Below are 20,924 nucleotides of genomic sequence, written 5' to 3'. Positions count from 1 at the left end.
CAAAAGTGAGCCCTTATCAGTAATTACTTTAACAAAAATGGTTTAAACTCTCCAATTCAAAGGCAGAGACAGGTAAATGGATTGGAAAAACAGGAACCGGCTCTGTGCTGTAGACAAGAGACCCAATTTAGATCCAAAGATATAAACAGATTAAGAGTCAAAAAACAGAAAAAGATATTTCATACAAATAGTAATCAAAAAAGAGTGGGGACAGCTTCACTAATATCAGACAAAATAAACTTAAAGTCAAAATTGTTATAAGAGTAAAGAATAGTATATATTGATAAAAGCATTAACACATCAAGAAGATTTAATTACAAATATATATGCACCTAACAGTGCCCAAAACATATGAAGCAAAAATTGATAGAGCTGAAGAAAGAAAAATACAGTTCCACATTAATAGTTGAAGACTTCAATACCCCACTTTCAATAATGGATAGAACAATTGGATAAATCAATAAGGAAGCAGAGGACTGGGCTAACACTATAATCTAATTAGATCTAACTAACTTACATAGACTATTCCACCCAAAAAAAGAGATTATATATTCTTCTCAAGTGCATATGGAATAATCTCCAGGAAAGGCATGTTAGGCCCTACGCAAGTCTCAGTAAATTTTAAGATTAAAATCATCCAAAATATATTCTCTGACCACTGTAAAATTCAATAGCATTTAAAGAAATAAAACATTTTAAGAAAACATTTTAACCAAAGTGAAACACTTGGACACTGAAAACTCGTAATATTGAAGAAAGAAATTAAAGACCACCTAAACAGACATCCCATGTTGATGGATTGGAAGATTTATATTACTAAGATGACAATACTATCTAAAGTGATCTACAGACTCAATGCAGTCCCTCTCAAAACCCAACAATGTGTTTTGCAGAAATGGAGAAACTGCTCCTCAAATTCACATGGAATTGCAGGGGACCCCAAATAGCCAAAACATACACTGGAAAAGAACAAAGTTGGAGAACTCCTGATTTCAAAACTTAAGTACAAGTCTACAGAGAGGTACTGGCACAAGGATAGACTGATAGATCAATGAAATTAATTACATTGAAAGAAAGAAAACCCACACATCTACGAACAATGGACTTTTGACATGGGTGATAAATCTACTCAATGGGGAAAGAACAGTCTCTTCAACAAATGGTGCTGAGACACTGGACATACACATGCTAAACAATGAAACTGGACCCTTACCTCATACCACACACAAAAGTTTACTCACAATGGATCAAAGACCTAATTATAAGAACTAAAACTATAAAATTCTCAGAAGAAAACATAGGATTAAATCTTCATTACCTTGGATTTAGCGAAGAATTCATATGTATGATCCCAACAGCATGAGCAGCAAAAGAAAACAGATAATTGGATTTCATGGAAATCAAAAACTTTAGTGAATCAAAGGACATGATCAAGAAAGTGAAAAGAAAACCTACATAGGGAAAATATTTGCAAATTGTGTCTCTGATAAGGGTTTACCATCTAGGATATAATAAAGAACTCTTAGCACTCAACAAGTGGTAAGACAAACCACCCAATTAAAAATTGGGCAAAGAACCTGAATAGACATTTCTCCAAAGAAGATATACAGATGGCAATAAACATACAAAAAGATGCTCAACATCATTAGGCATCAGAGGTAAGTGCAAATAAAAACCATAAGGAGACACCACTCCACACTCACTGGGAAGGCTATAATCTAAAACAGAAAACAAGAACTGTTGGCAAGGAAGCAGAGAAATTCAAAGCCTGTACATTAATGGTGGGAATGTAAAATGTAGCAGCCACTGCAGATAACTGGTGGTTCCTCAAAAAGCTAAACACAGAATTACCACATGACCCAGCAATTCCACTCCTAGGTTTATACCCAAAAGAACTGAAAAGTTACTCAAATACTTGTACATGAATGTCAGAGTAGCACTATTCACGGGAGCCAAAAGGTATAAATAACAAAAATGTCCACCAACAGATAAATGGATCAACAAAACGGATATATTCATACAATTGAGCCATAAAAAGGAATAAAGAAATGACACATGACACAATATGGATGAATGTCCAAAACATAAAGTAAAAGAAGCCAGATAAAAAAAGGTCACATGTTCCATGATTCCATTTGTCTACAATATCCAGAATAAGTAAGTCCAAAGGGACAGAAAGCAAACAGGAGGTCATCAAGGTGAGGGAAAGGCGATGAAGAGTGACTGCTTAATGGGTGAAGGGTGGTTTTTTTTTGAGATGATGGACAGGTATTGGTAGTGGGTGCACAAAATTGTGAATATACTAAATACCACTGGATTATACACTTTAAAATGTTAATTTTGTTACGTGAATTTTACCTCAGCACTTTGAAAAGTTTTTAAAAATGTTGAAAGCCAAGTGGAGAGAAAATAAGCAAATACAAGCAAACAGACTGGCTAGAAAAAGAGAACAGCAGCAGAAAGACACAGAACAAAGGAAAGATTTGCTTTTTATTTGCTTTTGTGCTTGTCTAAACACAGATGACTCCAGAGCATGTTTATATGCTTATGGGAACTAGCTAGTAGAGATGGAAAGATCAACAATGCAGGAGAGAAAGAGGCAATGAACAAAGGAACAAAGTCCTTGACTGCAGAGCATGCACAGAAAGTGTTCTTCAACAGAACCAGACACTTGGTCTTCTGGGACAGAAAAGATGGTGAAGATTTGTAAATAGCACAGGGACAATAAGAACATTCTTCTCCGGTGGCTTCACAGGAGAGCTGGAGGAAGGGGTGGAGAGAAAGAGTACTAAACAGTCATCTCGGAAAGGGAGGAAGAGCATTAGCAGGAGAATGTCAGAGACTGTCGAGCAGTTCTGAACTCATACTCGAGTTTGGTCTAACAGCAAGCAGCAGGCAATGGGGGAGGCAGACAGCGCGTCTCAGCGTAGTGTGGAGTTCAGCCAGCTGGGCTGTGCAACGGAGCGGAAGGCCAGGCAACTGAAGGTGTTTATAAAAAACGATCATAAAATCTAGACTGGGTAAAGACAGGAAGTGAAATGAGCAATTCTCACTATCCAATGAAAAAGATATGGGATCAAGAGTTTTAAAGTAGGTGCACTGGAAAGAAGCCAGAGTTTGGGTCACAGGAACATGAAATTTCAGGTGACCATGGAGGTGAGAGGCCATCAGTGATGAAAATGGTTACAGGAGGTGTGAAGGCCAAAAAGCTGGCCAGGGTGTGAGACAAATCATCTACATGGATGACTTAGCCACAGGAGTGATGACAGGAACGACGTGCAGAGAAAGCCAGTGAGTCAGAATGTAAAGCTGTTCTTAAATGAAGCAAGTGAGCAGGTGGCCAAATGACAACAGCTGTGATACAGCCTAATGACAAGAGCTTCAAAAGAACTGGGGTATCCGAAGAAGGAAGAAAGGGAAATGTTTAGAATGTGATGGATGGAAAGATGAGTCTAGGATGACTTGCTGCCTTTAAGTCTGAGTGATTAATAGAGCCACTTTAGACAGGTAAGGAGGAACATGTGGTTTGCGGACAAAAAGCGCTGAGTTCAGCCCGGGACATACGTAACTTCTCTGGACCAGTTTTCTACATGCAAATTGTGGCAGAAATCTACTTGACTCTAGCAATGCAACGATTAAAGGAGAAATGCAGAAAAGCATCCAGCACAACATGGCTTAATTCCTAAGACTGCACTCTCACTAAAACAGCCCCATAGGAGCTTCAAATCTTCCTTCTAAGCAGAAGCCAATGAAATAGTTTCTCGGGGCAGAGGTAAGGTTCAGCATGTCTGAATGCAGGAGGAAAGCAGGGACATGGACGGACACACAGGCTACACACCGCATGGTCTCTCTGCTGCAGTCTGTCCCAAGCAGGAGACCCTGGCTCCACTTCCTCTGATCCAGGCTGACGAGACTCACATTTGCCTTTCTTGCAGTTGCCATCACAGGGTTTCTTCTCTCCTTTACGAAGAACCTGGAGCTGCAAGATGAACTTGGCCTTCCAAGCTCTGAAGTCGTCCTCGATGCTGCCATGCTTGCTTCTCACCACATGGCAGTCACCCTCCCCTCGGGTCATCACCCGCTGCGCACCAAGCATCCACAGCCACTTGTCAACATTCTTGCCAACCTACAAGAAGAACGGATAGAGGAGCGTTTTGTGTTTCCACACAATCTAAATCAGAGGTTTGTAGACTACTCTGCAAAAGCCTGGAGTGCCTGTGCGCCCTGCTGCTTCCAGGAACAGGGAACTGCTTATCCAAATGGAAGCAGACCCTCCAGCCCCAGCCACAACCCCCAGGACTGCAGTCCAGACATTCTGGTAAGATTCTGCAAAAGATACCCTTTAATGAAGGGACAAACAAACCTTTTATTTAACCAAGGGTTAATGCCTAAAGAAAGAATTTGAAAACCACAATCAAAACAATGTCAGAATAAAATAACTCATTAGAAAAATAAATTTGTTCCAAAATGTAACAAAGCCTATGGGGCCAAAGCCCATTTAATAACAAAATGCACATGGAGTCCATTTGGCAAGACTCACAATTTCATAAACGTAGAATGTATTTTATTGCCATACGGGACATAGGGGGCATCAAGAAGCACAGCTAGGAGTTAAAAAGCTTAACAGACTTCCTGAGTGGCAAGTCATTAAACAAAATATGTATATATCTGAATTTTACCATTTTTTGTCTAAGTCTTTTGAAAATACAGTAAGAAATACACATGTTGAGGTAACAATTGAATGTAAACAAGTTTAAAGAAAGATCTCTTTCACCTTTACTCATATTCTACCAGACAGGTGAGCCAGACTGGGCCCATATCTGAGTAAAGGTACACATACAAAAAAAATTTTACTAACTTTCCAGAACCACTAAGAAACTGAGAGCCTCCAAATTTTCATTTTTTAAAGTACAGAGAATAGAATGCAAAAAAAAAGAGCCAACTTAATTTCATTTAGAAAAATATCACGGAAAACAAAAGAATATTTTATTACATAAAGGGCAGTAAATGTTTTCTTTCTAGTTCCCTTTAAAAATTAATGATTAAAAGACAATGTGTTTAGGGCAAGTCCAAGATGGCAGATTAGGTAAACGCTATGCCTACTGCAACCTAGGATCACAACAAAATTACAAATAGATTATAGAACAATCAACCCCAAGAATCATCTGAAGAATAGCTGAACAAAACCCCAATAACTAAGGATATAAAGAAGAGGCCACATTGAGACTGGTGGGAGGGCAGAGATGCGAAACAGGCTGGCCCCAAACCCACAGGTAGAGGTTGAACAATGGGAGCGACAGCTTGGTGGTGCAGGTCGCCTCTGAAAAGGGAGAGGTCCCAGCCCCACACGAGGCTCCCCAGCTCAGGGGTCCTGTGCCAGGAAGAGGAGTCCCCACAACATCTGGCAGTGAAAATCAGCAAGGACTCTGCCCATCCTGGTGAGATGGAAGGTGGCTGGAAACCCAGACGTCCTCTTAAAGGGCCTACACACGGACACGCACTTGCAAACACTCATCTGGCCTCTGGTGGAGAGGTGGCAACTCAAGAGGCACCACAGACATAAGGGGCAAGACTGAGTTGTGTTTCTTTGGAGCAAAGAAACACAGGGATAGGAGCCATTATCCTTGTGAGGAGTCTGACTCCATGTAGCCTACAGGGGGCACCATATTGTCTATGCTGAACCCTCCCCCAAAGGGCCAAATCTGAGACGGCACTGGCCTGGTGAAATGTGCGCACGTGCACCACCGTGGTGACGCCGTGGTCCTTGCTCCACACAGCTACCACTGCATCACCCAGTGTGCTCTCGCCTGCCCCACAAGCTGCAGAGCCTTTTATAGCAGTGAATGGCCAGCGGCAGTCTGAAGAAGTTTTGGTGGTAGGCAGTGACCTAAATAAAACATGCACCACAGCCCGTCTGGGGCAGACCTTGGGGACATGCAGGCCTGAGGTGAGCGGTGGCTGGCCTCAGTATTCAGGACAATTTTGCAAAGTGGTCATGGAGCCAGCACCAGTGCAAGAACGAAAACTGCATTAACTGCAAAAGCCACCACTCACACCCTGTAGCTCCCTGGAACCCAGCCGGCCCACGTAGAGCTGCATTTCCAGGGACACTCTCAGCGCCTGGGTGGCCGGACCTGCCTCACAAGCTGTGGAAGCCTTTAACAGCAGCAGACAGCACATGGCTGCCCGGGGGGCTTTCGGTAGGGGGCAGTGACCCAAAACCTGCACCACAGCTTCTTTTGGGAAGCTTTCAGATATTTGAAAGCCCCAGGCGAGTGACGGCTGGCTGCGGTGTACTAAGGGTGCCTTGCAAAGTGGTCACAGGCCAGGTGTTGGCACAAGAACTGAATCTACATTAACTTTGTAAAAACTGCCGGCCATGTTTCATGATGCCCTAGAGCCTCGCCCACCTAGTGCTGCATCCCCGAGGGCACTCTCATCACCGGGTCAACCAGCCCGGCTCATGCACCTAAGGAGCTTCTGTCAACGGCTGGGCCTTACGGGAAGCTGGCAAGTAGCAACAGGTGCCAGCAGGTGCCAACAGGTGCCAGCTACAGCCTAGGGTGCCCTGGGCCTTTTGCTAAGCTGCCTCAGGCCCAGTACTGGTAACAGCTGGCCTCAGTTCACAGTGAGGCCACCCCCACATGCCTCCAGGTCCAGCACAGGCAGCAGCCAACTACATAATAGCTTTGTAGCTCCTATCATGTAGTCCCGGGCCTATAACAGGCAAGGCTGAAATTACCCTGCACAGGATCCCCTCCCAAGAGACAACCAGAAGCAACACACCCAGAGGCTAGCTTCAGATGACACCAGAGCGCTACCTGGTTAGCTGCACAAGCAGCATACCCAAAGGGGAGGGGAGGTCGCAAAGGCATGAGAGGCGGCATGGGCGAAGCCACCTCTGTGCAGTCAGCCCAAACATAGCAGCTCACCCAGTGGGGATAGCCAGTCCTCACAGTCAATTAGCCTGAGAGTCAATCCTACCCACTGACACACCAAAAGCAATCAAGGCTCAACTACAACAGAACATACACAACACACTCAAGGGAAACTTCTAGAACACACGACAGGAGACTAGGAAGACTGTGCCATTGGAACACACAGGCATATACTACATAAAGCGAAAGACTGACAGACATAGGAGATCCACCCAATACACAGAAGGAAGCACAGGGAGGCAGCCAGAATGAGGAAACAAAGAAACATGTCCCGAATACAAGAACAGGAGAAACCTCCAGAAATAGAACTAAATGAAATGGAGGCAACCAGAGACAGAGTTTAAAACACTGGTTATACACAATGGGATTTATAGTTGATGTAATACAGAATTGTACACCTGAAATTATGTAATTTCATTAACAATTGTCACCCCAATAAATAGATTTAAATAAAGAAGAAAAAAAAACACTGGTTATAAGAATGATAAAGGAATTTAGTGAGAACTTCAACAAAGAGATAGCAAGCATAAAGAATGACATAGAAACCATAAAAAAGAACCACTCAGAAATAAAGAATTCAATAACTAAAATAAAGAACACACTAGAAGGAATCAATAGAAGAGTAGAGGAAGCACAGGATCGAATCAGTAATTTTGAAGACAAGGTAGCAGAAAATACCCAATCAGAACAGCAAGAAAAGAAAAAAAAAAAGATAGTTTAAGGGACTTTTGGGACAACATCATTTGCATTATAGGAGTACCAGAGGGAGAGGAGAGGAAGCAAGGAATTGAGAACCTATTTGAAGAAATGATGACTGACAACTTCCCTATCCTGGTGAAGTAAATAGACACACAAGCCCAGGAAGTGCAGAGTCCCAAACAGGATGAACCCAAACAGGCCCACACCAGATACATCATGATTAAAATGCCAAAGGTTAGACAGAAAAAAGAGAAAGACAACTAGTTATTCACAAGGGAGCTCCTATAAGACTGATTTCTCCTATCAGCAGATTTCTCAACAGCAACGTTGCAGTACAGAAGGAAGAGATACGAAATTTTCAAAGTAACGAAAAACAAGGGCTTACAACCAAGACTACTCTACCCAGCAAGTCTATCATTTAAAACTGAAGGAGAGATAAAGAACTTTCCAGACAAAAAAAGCTAAAAGAATTCATTATCATCAAGCCAGAATTACAAGAAATGTTAAAAAGACATTTTTAAGCAGAAGAAAGGAGAAAACAAATGAAGACCAAAATCTGAATAATAGGGAATAACTATGTACCTATAAATAATCACTTTAAATGTAAATGTTTAAATGCTCTAATCAAATACACAGGGTAGATGAATAGATAAGAAAACAAAACCCATGCACATGCTCTCTACAAAAGACCCACCTCAGATCAAAAGACACACACAGGCTGAAAGTAAATGGATAGAAAAAGACATTTCATGCAGATAGAAACGAGAGAACAGCTGGGGTAGCAGAATTTGTATCTGACAAAACGAACGTCAAAACAGACTACAATAAAACGATCAGTCCAACAAGAGGACATAATGCTAGTAAACAACTATGCACCCAATATAGGAGCATCTAAATAAATATAACAAATATTGATGTAAGGCAGACAATAACACAGTCATAGTAGGGGACTTCTAACACCCCACTGACACCAACGGACAAATCCTTCAGACAGAAAAATCATCCTGGAAACAGTGGCTTTAAATGACACACTAGATGAGATAGACGTAATTTATATTTTTAGAGCATTTCATCCCAAAGCAGTAGGATATACATTCTTTTCAAGTGCACATGGAACATTTTCCAAGATGGACCACATGTAAGGCCACAAAACAAATCTCAATAAATTTAAGAAAACTAAAATCATATATCAAGCATCTTCCCTGACCACAGTGCTAGGAAATTAGAAATCAATTACAAGAACTGAAAACCACACAAATACATGGAGGCTACATAACATGCTACTAAACAATGAATAGGTCAAAGATGAGATCAAGGAAAAAACCAAAACATACCTTGAGACAAACAAAAATGGTTAACACAATGATGTGCAAAAACCTGTGCAACAGCAAAAGTAGTCCTAAGAGGGAAGTTCATAGTATGGAGGTACCTCGGTTTTCGAACGTGTCCGGTAAGGAACACTTCAGTTTACGAACGCCGTAAACCGGAAGTAAAGGCTTCGGTTTTCAAACACGTCCCACAGCTTCCGCTGAGTGCAAGATTCTGAGGCCTAGCTGTCGGCTGTTTTCGAATGTTTAAGAACTTGAACGATCTTCCGGAACACATTACATTCAAAAAACTGAGGTACCACCGTAATGCAGGCCTACCTTAAGAAACAACAAAAATCTCAAATAAACAGTCTAACCTAGGGGAACTGAAAAAAAACAAACAGCAAACAAAGTGCAAAATGAGTACAAGGAAGGAAATAATAAAGATCACAGTGGAAATAAACAAAATAGAGACTAAAAAACAATACAAAAGATCAATGAAACCAAGAGCTGGTTTTTTGAAAATATAAACAAAATTGACAAACCTTTAACCAAAATCATCAAGAAAAAAAGAGGAGGACACAAATAAATAAAACAGGAATGAAAAAGGAGAAGTAACAACTGACAACACAGAAATACAAAAAAACTTAAGAAAATATTACGAGCAACTATACACCAACAAATGAGACAATCCGGAAGAAATGCATAAATTCCTAAAAGCATACAATGTTCCAAAGCTGAATGAAAGAGAAACACAAAATCTGAACAGACCAATTACTACGAACAAAATCAACTCAGTAATCAACAAGCTCCCAACAAACAAAAGATATGGACCAGATAGCTTCACAGGTGAATTTTACCTAACATTCAAAAAAGAATTAAAACCTATTTCCTCAAATTATTCCAAAAAATTCAAGAGAAGGAAAGGCTCCCAAGCTCATTTTACGAGGCCAACACTCCCCTGATTCCAAAACCAGACAAAGACATTACAAAAAAAGAACTCTGTAGGCCAACATCCCTAATCAACATACATGCAAAACTCCTCAACAAAATATTAGTACACCAAATTCAGCAATACATTAAAAAGATTATACACCACTATCAAGTGGGATTCATTCCTGGTATACAAGGTTGGTTCAACATCTGCAAATCAATTGATGTGATACACCACATAAACAAAATAAAAAATAAAAATTATATGGTCTTACCAATAAATGCAGAAAAAGCATTTCATAAAATCCAGCATCCATTTATGATAAAAACACTCAGCAAAGTGGGAACAGAGGGAAAATATCTGAATAGTAAAGATCATATGTGAAAAACCTACAGCTAATATTCTATTCAATGGGGAAAGCTAAAAGCATTCCCCTTAAAATCAGGAACAAGACAAGGATGTCCACTTTCAAAAAAAAAGCTAAAGGAATTCATTATCACCACTTCCACTCAATATAGTACTGGAAGTCCTAGCCAAAGCAATCAGACAAGAAAAAGAAATACGAGGTCAGACAATTAAGTTCATGAACTCATCCTAGAAAAAGTGAATATACCTCACGCTGAATTATCACTATGGTCACCTTCGAAGTACTCCCCTTGGGAAGCTATGCACCAACGCCAGTGCCTGGTCCACCCTTCAAAGCAATTTTAGAACTCTTTTTCTGGAATGGCCATCAGAGCTGTCATCGTATTACCCTTGACAGCCTGAATGTCATCAAAATGTCTTCCTTTCAATATTTCCTTTATCTTCGGGTAAAGAAAGAAAGAAGTCATTGGGGGCCAGATCAGGTGAGTAGGGAGGGTGTTCCAATACAGTTATTTGTTTACTGACTAAAAACTCCCTCAAAGACAGTGCCGTGTGAGCTGCTGCATTGTCGTGATGCAAGAGCCATGAATTGTTGGCAAAAAGCTCAGGTTGTCTAAATTTTTTCACACAGCCTTTTCAGCACTTCCAAATAGTAAACTTGTGCAGTTGGTACAAATTAATAATGAATAATGCCTCTGATATCAAAAAGATTAGCAGTATCGTTGCAACAAATTTGCAAACTTGATTGTCAGACCTCGTAAAAGGCATCCAGGTAGGAAAGGAAGAAGTACAACTGTCATTATTTGCAGATGACATGGTAGTATACATAGAGAACCCCAAAGAGTCCAACCTATTAGAACTCATAAATAAATTGAGTAAAGTGGCAGGATACAAAACTAATATTCAGAAATCAGTTGTATTTTTATATACTAATAACAAACTATCAAAAAAAGAAATTAAGAAAACAACCCATTACAATTGCATCAAATATAATACAAAACTTAGAAACAAATTTAACCAAGGGAGTAAAAGACCTGTACTCAGAAAACTGTAAAACACTGAACAGAGAAATCAAAGAAGATACAAATAAATGAAAACATATACCATACTCATGAATGGGAAGAATTAATATTGTTAAAATGTCTATGCTATCCAAGACAATATATAGATTCAACGCAATCCCTATCAAATTACCAATGACATTTTTCACAGAAATAGGAGACATAATCCTAAAATTTATATGGAACCATAAAATACCCCGAATAGCCATGGTAATCTTGAGAAATAAGAACAAAGTGGGAGATATCACACAACCTGACATCAAATCATACTACAAGGCTATAGTAATCAAAACAGAATGGTACTGGCATAAAAACAGACACATCGATCAATGGAGCAGAATAGAGAGCCCAGAAATAAATCCATGCCTGTATGGTCATTTAATCTGCGACAATGGAAGCAAGAATTTACATTGGGGTAAAGACAGTCTATTTAATAAATAGTGCTAGGAAAACTGGACCATGTGAAAAAATGAAGCTGTACCACCCTCTTACACCACATACAAGAATAAATTCAAAATGGATTGAACATTTAATGTAAGACCCAAAACCACAAAACTCCTAGAAGAACATAAAGGAACTAAATTTGCAGACATTATCCTTAGTAATATTTTTACTGATATATCCCCTCGGGCAAGGTAAGCAAAAGAAAATATAAACATGTGGGATTACATCAAACTAAAAAGATTTTTCACAGCAAAGGAAACCATCAATAAAACAAAAAGGCACCCTACTGAATGGCAAAATATATTTGCCAATGATATATGTGATAAGGGGTTAATATCCAAAATTTATTTAAAAAACTCATACAATTGAATACCAAAAAAACAATCCAATTAAAAAATAGGCAGAGGATATGAAGAGACATTTCTCCAAAGAGGACATACAGACGGTGAACAGACAAATGAAAAAATGTTCAATGTCATTAATCATCAGAGAAATGCAAATAAAAACCACAATGAGGTATCACCTCACTCTGGTCAGAATGGCTATCATCAATGAAATAAAAGACAACTATTGGTGAAGATGTTTTTGAGAAAAGAGAACCATGCACTGTTGGTGGAATTGCAAATTGGTGCATCCACTATGGAAAACAGTATGGAGGGTCCTCAAAAAATTAAAAATGGAACTACCTTACAACCCAGCAATTCCATTCCTGGGTATTTATCCAAAGAAATCCAAAACACTATTTCGAAATATACGCACCCCTATGTTTATTGCAGAGCCAAAGGTACGAAACAATTGAAATTCCTATCAATAAATGATTGGATAAAGAAATTGTGGTACATTTTACAATGGAGTATTACTCTGCCATATAAAAGAATGAAATCCTACCATTTGCAACAACATGAATGGACTAGAGAACATGATGTTAAGTGAAATAAGGCAGACTGAAAAAGACAAATACTGTCTGATCTCACTTGTATGTGGAATCCAATGATCAGAATAAGCAAACAAAACAGAAACAGACTCATAGATACAGAGAACAAACTGATAGGAGGGGGGTTGGGGGATGGGTGAGAGAAGGCAAAGGGATTAGGAAGTACAAATTGGTAGTTACAAAGTAGTCACAGGGATGTGAAATATAGTATGGGGAATATAATCAATAATGTAAAGACTATGTAGGGGGTCAGGTAAGTACCAGACTTATTGGGGGGATCATTACCTAGATTATATAAATGCCTAACTGTACACCTGAAAATAATATAGAATAATACTGAATATCAACTATGATTAAATATATATATATATGTGGTCACGGGATGTAAGGCACAGCATAAGGAATATAGTCAATGGTACTATAACAGCTATATATGATGTCAGAGGGGTAGTAGATTGGGGGAGGGGTTTATCACTTTGTGAGGGGTGTAAATGTCTAATCATTATGTTGTTTTGTACATCTGAACTAATAAAAAAAAGTCATACCTTAGAGGCAATATGAGTTCAACTGCATTAAGAGTTAGCTTGGGGCTTTCGCCACCCGGGAGCCTCAAGCCCAGCTGCTGGTTAGCTGCCCGCTGTCCCCGCATCTCCAGCGTCCCGGGAGCTGGCTGCTCTGGAGCCTAACGCCTAGCATCTGGGCATGCCCCACTATGGGCTGGCTTTAATCCTGAAAGCCATGCAGTGGCCAGAGACTGCTGCAGCAATGGAAGGTAGGACAGAAGTCCTGAAGGGCAGCAGGCAGACCGTGAAGAACCTGTAAAACTGGGGTGAACAAGCTCCTCCTTCTAAGGTGTCCCACAGTCAGCGGAGACAGAGGAGAGTGTTTCTTGGTGGATATTTATGCACCAACACCCACTGTTGAAAGCATATTGGAGCACTGATCTTGAGACATTTATGTGATTAGACCCAACACTATGGAACTCCCTCTGATCCAGAAAGTAAAGGAGTGTGAAGGGACTGTCCCCGACCCAGTTGAAGATAAACTACACTCCACAGAGAAGAGGAAGTGCGATGATTCACAAGGTTTTAGCCTTGTATTTAATTCCCTCACTTTTGAGCACCATGGATTAGTAATCTACAAGCATGACCTTTACATAAGAGTGTTATAGGTGCCATTTGATTTTTATAAGGTATTTTTAGCTCTTGATCCCCTTTGCTGTGACAGGTGGGGAATGGCTTGCTTGCTGCTTGCAGCTACTCTGTAACCTGTGGTACCAGCACATTGTTTCTTTGTCAGCGAGGTGTTTTGTCCAACAACACTAACACCAGTGTTAAGAACAAAACTTACAAAACTGCCTCAAATTATGAGCTAGTCACTCAGACTTCATAACCATGTGAAATAAAATATCATTCATACTGTAAAACCATGCTGTATTATATGAGTAATTTTTGATGAGAGTAATAAACATGATTAAAAAAAAAAGAGTTAGCTTGTATAGTAAAGGTTATTCAACAACAGGACAAGCAGTTGAGAAAGTTCAAAGAATCAGTGATCTTCCATCCACCACGTCCTGCCTGGGGACAGATGGCTGGCTGGACTCCAAGCCCATGAATCCAGGCGCCTAAGACACTAGACAATAGGAAGCATATTCATTCATTTTATTCAATAAAACTTTACTGAGAGCCTACTATACATCAAGCTGAATATGTGCAGCAATTCCCAGCTATAAAAATTAAACAATAAGTTTATTAAGTACCAAAGTGTGTGGATTACTTCATATACACATCTATACGTGTGTTAATTTTTATTTTTAATTAAGAGAACTTATCCCTACAATTCAAACATATACCTTGTACCTACCTTGTTGAAGTGGCTTGCATAGGCAGAATTTCCCAGACCAAATACCGCATATCTCATACCCTTCAGGTAAGTTTTGCCAAATCGAAAATCATTGGATGCTTCCTCTAACCACTTACAGAACCACTCTGCGTTCTCAGTTGGTCGACCATCAGTATATGTGGTAACCAGGAAGACACAAACATTTTTACTAGTAACCTAAGCAAGAAAATAATTATTTCAGAAGAATATTCAAGAATACAATTGTTTTGTAAATGCTGACATTCCTATCATACTAATCTCTAAGGACAAAAGGTGCTTTCAAAAAAAAAGAAAAAAGAAAAAAAAAGACTAAAGGTGCTTTCAGAAAGCACACCTCACCCAGGGGAGAGAACCGGTCCCTTGCCAATATACCTCCTGATGCCCTGCACCATACATTGCATACCATTTCTCAGACTATAAATTCCTATCATCTGCAGTTTGTCATATTGGAAACAACATTCAAATTAGTCAGGAAAAAATACAGAAAGATCTTTTTAAAAATTACCTAAAATATTAAAGCAATAAAACTTTTTAAAAGTAAAGTAACAACTTGGCACCATCATCTACATGGGGAAACAAAATACATCTTCAGTACTGCTAGTCACAGTATTTCATCTGCTTGAATGTATCTTAACAGTTCCAAGTCATGAAGTAAGTTTTAAGTAATCCCTTACTAATTATTAAGTGTCAAAGTTTGCTAACAATTTTTCACAAATAATTGAGAGCAGATTCAAGCTCACTCACTTGCACTCCAATGTTTTCCTGAGAGAGAGAAACGGCCAGCTAGAAGTTTATCCACCAAGAAGGGGCTGGCAAACTACCACTTACAGGCCCAATCCGGCTCACCACCTGTTTCCGTCAATAAAGTTTTACTGGAACACACCCACACTCATTCATTTACATACTGTCTATAGCTGTTTGGTGCCTCAAAGGCAGAACGGTAGCTGCATGGCCCACAAAGCTGCAGATACTATCTGTCTCTTTACAGAAGTTGGTCTGCCCATGCGTTAAGTGCCTCTCCCACTCTGGCTGCTTCCAAATCGTCTGGGAATTTGTTAAAACACAGTCCCATGTCCAGACTTTGGTTCAACAGGGCTGGGCTAGGACCTAAGAGCCTGCATTTCTAAAAAGTCCCCAGGTGACACTGATGTGGCTATGCAAGAGCCACACTCCAAGAAGCACTATTATAAGGCAAGCTTCCCTAAATGGGGTAGGGCTAGAGGAGAGGGAAGGGCATTTCTCAGGTGAACAATAAACCCACAGAGATATTAAGTAATCAGGAAGGTCGCCACACAACTAGCAAGGGATTTGTCTAACTCGAAAATCCATATTCCTTCTGCTCCCCACTTGGCTCCTAACCTTCCAGTAGGTATACAGGCTTCACAAGTACAGTAACTGCCATCAGTAACAACCCTCCTGGATTATGCAATCCGAAGCTGAAGGGCAAAGGGACCCTCAAACCACCCAAGTTTTTCCACGTGACCCCCAGCCCAGGAGTGCCTGACACGAGAGACAGGCTGCACAGCACTTCAGAGTCAGTGCACCAAACCGCCTTCCAATGCCGCTGACTGACGATGGGAACTCAGCCAACTGAACCCCTCAGCACGACGATTCACATCACTGAAGATTCTACTTATCCCAGAACACAGCGGGTCCATATCTGAGGTCTGACTGAAGCAAAAAGAAGACAATTACCAACCTCTTCTAGGAGATGATCGTCTGGATCATATTCTTTCAGATCAATAACTGCCACTGGCAGGTCTAGGGAGGAGATGGCTTCAGCAAGAGCTTCTGCGAATCCCTAATGGGGGAAAAGTCACGGTCTAAATAAGCAAAGTGCTGTCTTCATGCACCTTTGTTGGCAAGGGCATGGGGCATTTATCATGAAAAACTTTCCCAGGGACTGACATCTGTCATCATAAACACAAATACTGTTCTCACTTTTACCATTTTCTCAAGTATCTTTAGAGATAATTCATTCCACCATGTTTTTCTCTAAGTATCTATGGGACTAAATCTAAATTAGTTTTTTGCTAATTCCAGCTGCTTTGCCCCCACTAAGAATAAAACACAGGCACACCAAAACATACTGAAGAGTGAAGAGAATGGGAAATAGGAGACTTGTTAACATTCTGGAAAAGAGAGAGCAAACAGGAGCAGGTGCCAGGCAGAAGAAAGTCCCAGAGAGACATGCTAGGCCTGACAAAACCCCAGAGGCCCTGAGCTCAGTTAACCATGACAGCAGAGATGGGAGGGCACATGGGGCAGAGAAGAGCCAACAGGCAGGCAAAGTGTACACGGGACAAGTGTACACACAGCTTAGAAAACATGTACCTCTAACCCCAGGCAGTACACCTCCACATCGCCACACAAAAGGACCAACTGTCTGGGGAAAGCTACAACTTCTAGCCAAGCGTTGGCACCCCAGGAAAACACCCTCCACTTTTTTGCTTAGCTAAGCCTGCCAAGCCATGTATTTACTTACTGGGCAGCTACTATGCCAGTCTCAGTTCTGGGCAATTTTACACTCCAGTGAACAAGACACACACAGTCCCTGCCCGCAAGGAGTTTACGTTCGAATGGACAAAGAGAAAATAAACACAGAAATGAGAAAACATACAGTACATCAGATGGTGAGTAGTGCTACCCAGGAAATCAGGGTAACAGCAAGAACACAGTACTGGAGGTATGGAGGAGAGTTGTCATTTTACATAGAGAAGGTCAGGACAGGTACATATAATAAAAAATAAACATTTGGTCTTTGTTTCCAGTACTTAGACCTAAGACCCTTGGAACTCACTGTCTTTGCTGTGTTAATGAAATGACTCACGGTGGGTGTAGGCCCTAGGTAGCTTTAGAATGGGGACTGGTTGCCAGAAAACCAACCAGGTAATCACAGGTTTAGAACTTTAGTTTAAAGTTCTAAAGTTCGGCACCGTTTCTCCCTGTGGGTTCAATCATCAACGGCCAATGATTCAATTAATCATGCCTACATAATGAGCCACTATAAAAATCCCTAAGAGAGGGGTAGGTGACCACAGTGATATGCTGAGGAGGTGGCACACCCAGGTACCCACACCCTCCCGCCCCAGACCTTGCCCCATGCGTAACTTCCATTTGTCTGTTTCTGAGCTGCATCCTTTATAATGAACCAGTAAATGTAAGTAAAGCAATTTCCTGAGCTCTATGAGTCCCTTTAAAAATGAACAAACCTAAGGAGAGGTTTGTGGGAAGGCTCCAATTTATAGCTGATCTGTCAGAAGTGCAGGTGGCGCCTGGGACTGGTGGCTAGCACCGGAACTGAGACCTGAGCCTGTAACCCTGTGAAGTCTGACGATAACGCTGGATAGTCAGTATCAGATCTAGTGAGCTAGTGTGGGAAATGACAAATATTTGGTGTCAGAAAACACTGCGGTAGGCCTCAAAGGTAAACATTTGAGCCAAACCTGAAGGAAATGAGAGCAGACCATGAGGCTAGCCCAAGCAGGGGGACAGGTGCATATAATAAAAAATAAGTGGTGAGTATAAGGCCCAAGGAGGTTAATAAGCCCGGAGAAGTGAGGACCAAGCACATGAGGTCAGAGTTAATGGAGAAGCAGGAGTGAGGGCCTCTCGGCCACAGTGAGGACTTAGCATTCACTGTACGTGAGTGAGGGACTCACTGCTGGCTTTTCCGCTGAGGAGAGTATGATTTTACTGAAGTTTTCAGAGTCCCTGTAGCTGCTGAGTGCAGAGTACACTGAAGTCAGGGAAGGGGCCAAGCAGTACCGATTAAAGGAGACCAGGAGGAAAAAGACAGCAGCAGTACCCCAGACAAAATACGACAGATGCTTGGACCAGGATGCCGGCAAGTGACTGCACTTTGGATCTCTTGTGAAAGTAGAACAAACAGTATTTGCTGAACTGGATATGGGTAGTAAGAAAAAGAATTCAACGGGTTTTTTTTTTAACCTAGGCATTTGGGAGAATGAAGGTGCCATTACTGAAATGATTAAGATTATAAGCGGAACAAGTTTGGGCAGAAAATCAGGAGTTCAGTTTTGAGCACATTAATTTTGAGACCCTTACCAGACCTCCACACGAAGGTCTAGCAGGCAACTGGAGATGAGAGTCTGGAGTTGAGCAATGGTTCAGATTAGAAACATAAATTTAGAGGCCATCATCCAACATAGGGGTCGGCAAACTAGGGCTCCAGGCCAAACCTGGTCCCCTCTTTGCTTTCTAAAGTAAAGGTTCCTAGAACACAGTCGTGCACATTTAGTTACATGCTGTCTACGGCTGCTTCCACACTGCATCAGCAGAGTGGCGTAGCTGCAACAAAGACCATACGGCTCGCGAAACCCACACACCTAATAAACACATGTAAAATAAAAAATTTAACCCTTTACAGAAAAAGTTTGCCAAATTCTATCTAAGAGATAGAATTTAAACCTCCAGATAACAAGATCCCTTAGAGAGTAAGTGAGTGCAGACAGAGAAAGACAGTCTCAAGGACCGGGACACACTTCTCTTTAAAGATCGAGAAGATGGGGAAGAAATCAGCAAATGATACTGAGGAAGATCAGACTCAGCAAAGTAGGAGGAGAACCTAGAGAACAATGTCCTGAAAGCTGATTGAAGACAGTATTTCAAGAAGGAGTGGTCATGCAGCTAAGATGCCACGTAAAACGAAGACAGAATTGACAAAATGGAAGTCGCTGGGAGCATGTGGGTGCATGCAACTCTAACTGAACTGGTTGAAGAAAAACAGGAGAAGACAAATTGAAGACAGCAAACCCAGACAACACTGTCAAGGAGTTTTATTATAAAAACAATGAGGTGGTAGTTAGAGGGAGCTGTGGGGCCAATAGGTCACCCGGCATGCCTTGACCACCCTGCGAAGAGAATCGGTGAGAATTTATAATCAGAGAAAACAAACCTGTTCACACAGTAACAGGGAAAAGCCACACCAGCTACCCCATCATCCTGTCCTAAGTATGAACAAAAACCATGGATCACCAAGAACATGATGAGAATAAGCAGCAAGAAAACAGAAATATTGGCAGCAGAAAAACTGAGAAAGGAGATAACTAAGGAAACAGAAAGGAAACTCATTAAGATACATTCTTAAATTATGAACAAGGTGTTATATAAAAATGGATCAAAATGGCATTTTTGTAATTAAAAACATAATAGATGACAGAAAACATTCAGAAAAAAGTTTGGAATTAAAATCCAAGAACTCAGAATGGAAAGAAAAAAGTTACAAAAAAGTATGAGAGGAAAGGTTTGCGCCAAAGAAGACCATCCAAAAGCTGCAATATCCAGCTAACAGGAGTCCCAGAAAGAAAGAACTGAGAGAATGGTGGGGGGAAAATTTACCCATGAAATATTAGCAGAATTAATGCACACAAATCTTCAAAACAAAAGAGCCCAAATGTCTAGCACAATGGCTTAAAAAAAGACAACATCTCACAAAAGAATAATAAGGATGAAGAACTGATTCTAAAAGATTCCAGAAACAAGAAAGACAATCAAGTCATCGACAAAGGAATGAGGAAACCAGCCTTCTCGTCAGCAAAACTGTCTCCTAAAAGACCATGAAGCCTTCCAAGTTGGAAGGAAAATTTTTTTGGCCTAGTCGTCAATACCTAGCCAAATATGAACCAATGAAATGTGAAAGCAGAACAAAGAAATCCAGGTGCACAGCTTGAAGAGGGGCCATGGATCCCTCCCAGCTAGGATGTGGGCAACATTAACCCACTGAGATCTGAGGCATGTCTGTGGTAACTGAATACTATAAGGAATTAATAACTTTTATCTAACATTAATAAATCTAAAAACAGCGCTAGGTTAACAAAATAAGCATCAGAGGAACTAAAACAGAAATAAGTACAAAAGGCTCTCTGGAGACTTTTCATTATGAATCCTCTGAACCACTGGATTTGTTACCACCTGTAGGGATTAATTTGATCTTTAAAAAAATTTTAAAACATTCATAAAAGAGGCTATGAAGATACTTTACAAGTAACATAAAAAGACTTTGTTTTAGCTGCTCAGATGCTTTTTTTATGTTTCTTCCAGTTTCCCGCCTCTGCTGCTTAAAGTTGAACTTAATAAGTGACCTTTAACCATGAAGTGGAGCAAAAGTACTATACCTGCACTGTAGTACTGAAAAACTAAACAGTATTATTCAACAAAGTACTCACAAGAGGGCAGCAGAACCCTCTTTTGTACAGTACTATACAAAAATATAACACGTTGAATTTTTAAAATTCATTTTCATGACAGCCTGACAATCTTTTCCTAGGAAGCACTAGAGTTGTGACCTTCATAACAAAGAAGCAGCAGCATCTAGACAGTTAAAGAATGGAAGGCATC

At 40.6% G+C, this 20,924-nt stretch overlaps 1 protein-coding gene across 9 annotated transcripts in view; it reads right to left on the bottom strand.

Moving 5' to 3' along the window:
• Window positions 1-20,924, bottom strand: part of LOC308499520 (S-adenosyl-L-methionine-dependent tRNA 4-demethylwyosine synthase TYW1-like) — a 193,637-nt gene that overhangs the window by 169,460 nt on the left and 3,253 nt on the right. For all 9 annotated transcript variants that reach the window (XM_081053065.1, XM_081053068.1, XM_081053066.1 and 6 more), the window contains exons 4-6: window positions 16,264-16,365; window positions 14,547-14,741; window positions 3,839-4,126 (exon numbers count right to left, since the gene is read on the bottom strand). In XM_081053065.1, coding sequence (XP_080909191.1) covers window positions 3,839-4,126; window positions 14,547-14,741; window positions 16,264-16,365 — 585 coding nt within the window. The remainder of the gene's footprint in view (window positions 1-3,838; window positions 4,127-14,546; window positions 14,742-16,263; window positions 16,366-20,924) is intronic.

The sequence above is a fragment of the Rhinolophus hipposideros genome, assembly GCF_964194185.1.
Source record: "Rhinolophus hipposideros genome assembly, chromosome: 7".
Lineage (NCBI taxonomy): Eukaryota > Metazoa > Chordata > Mammalia > Chiroptera > Rhinolophidae > Rhinolophus > Rhinolophus hipposideros.
This window is presented reverse-complemented; position numbering and strand designations above follow the sequence as displayed.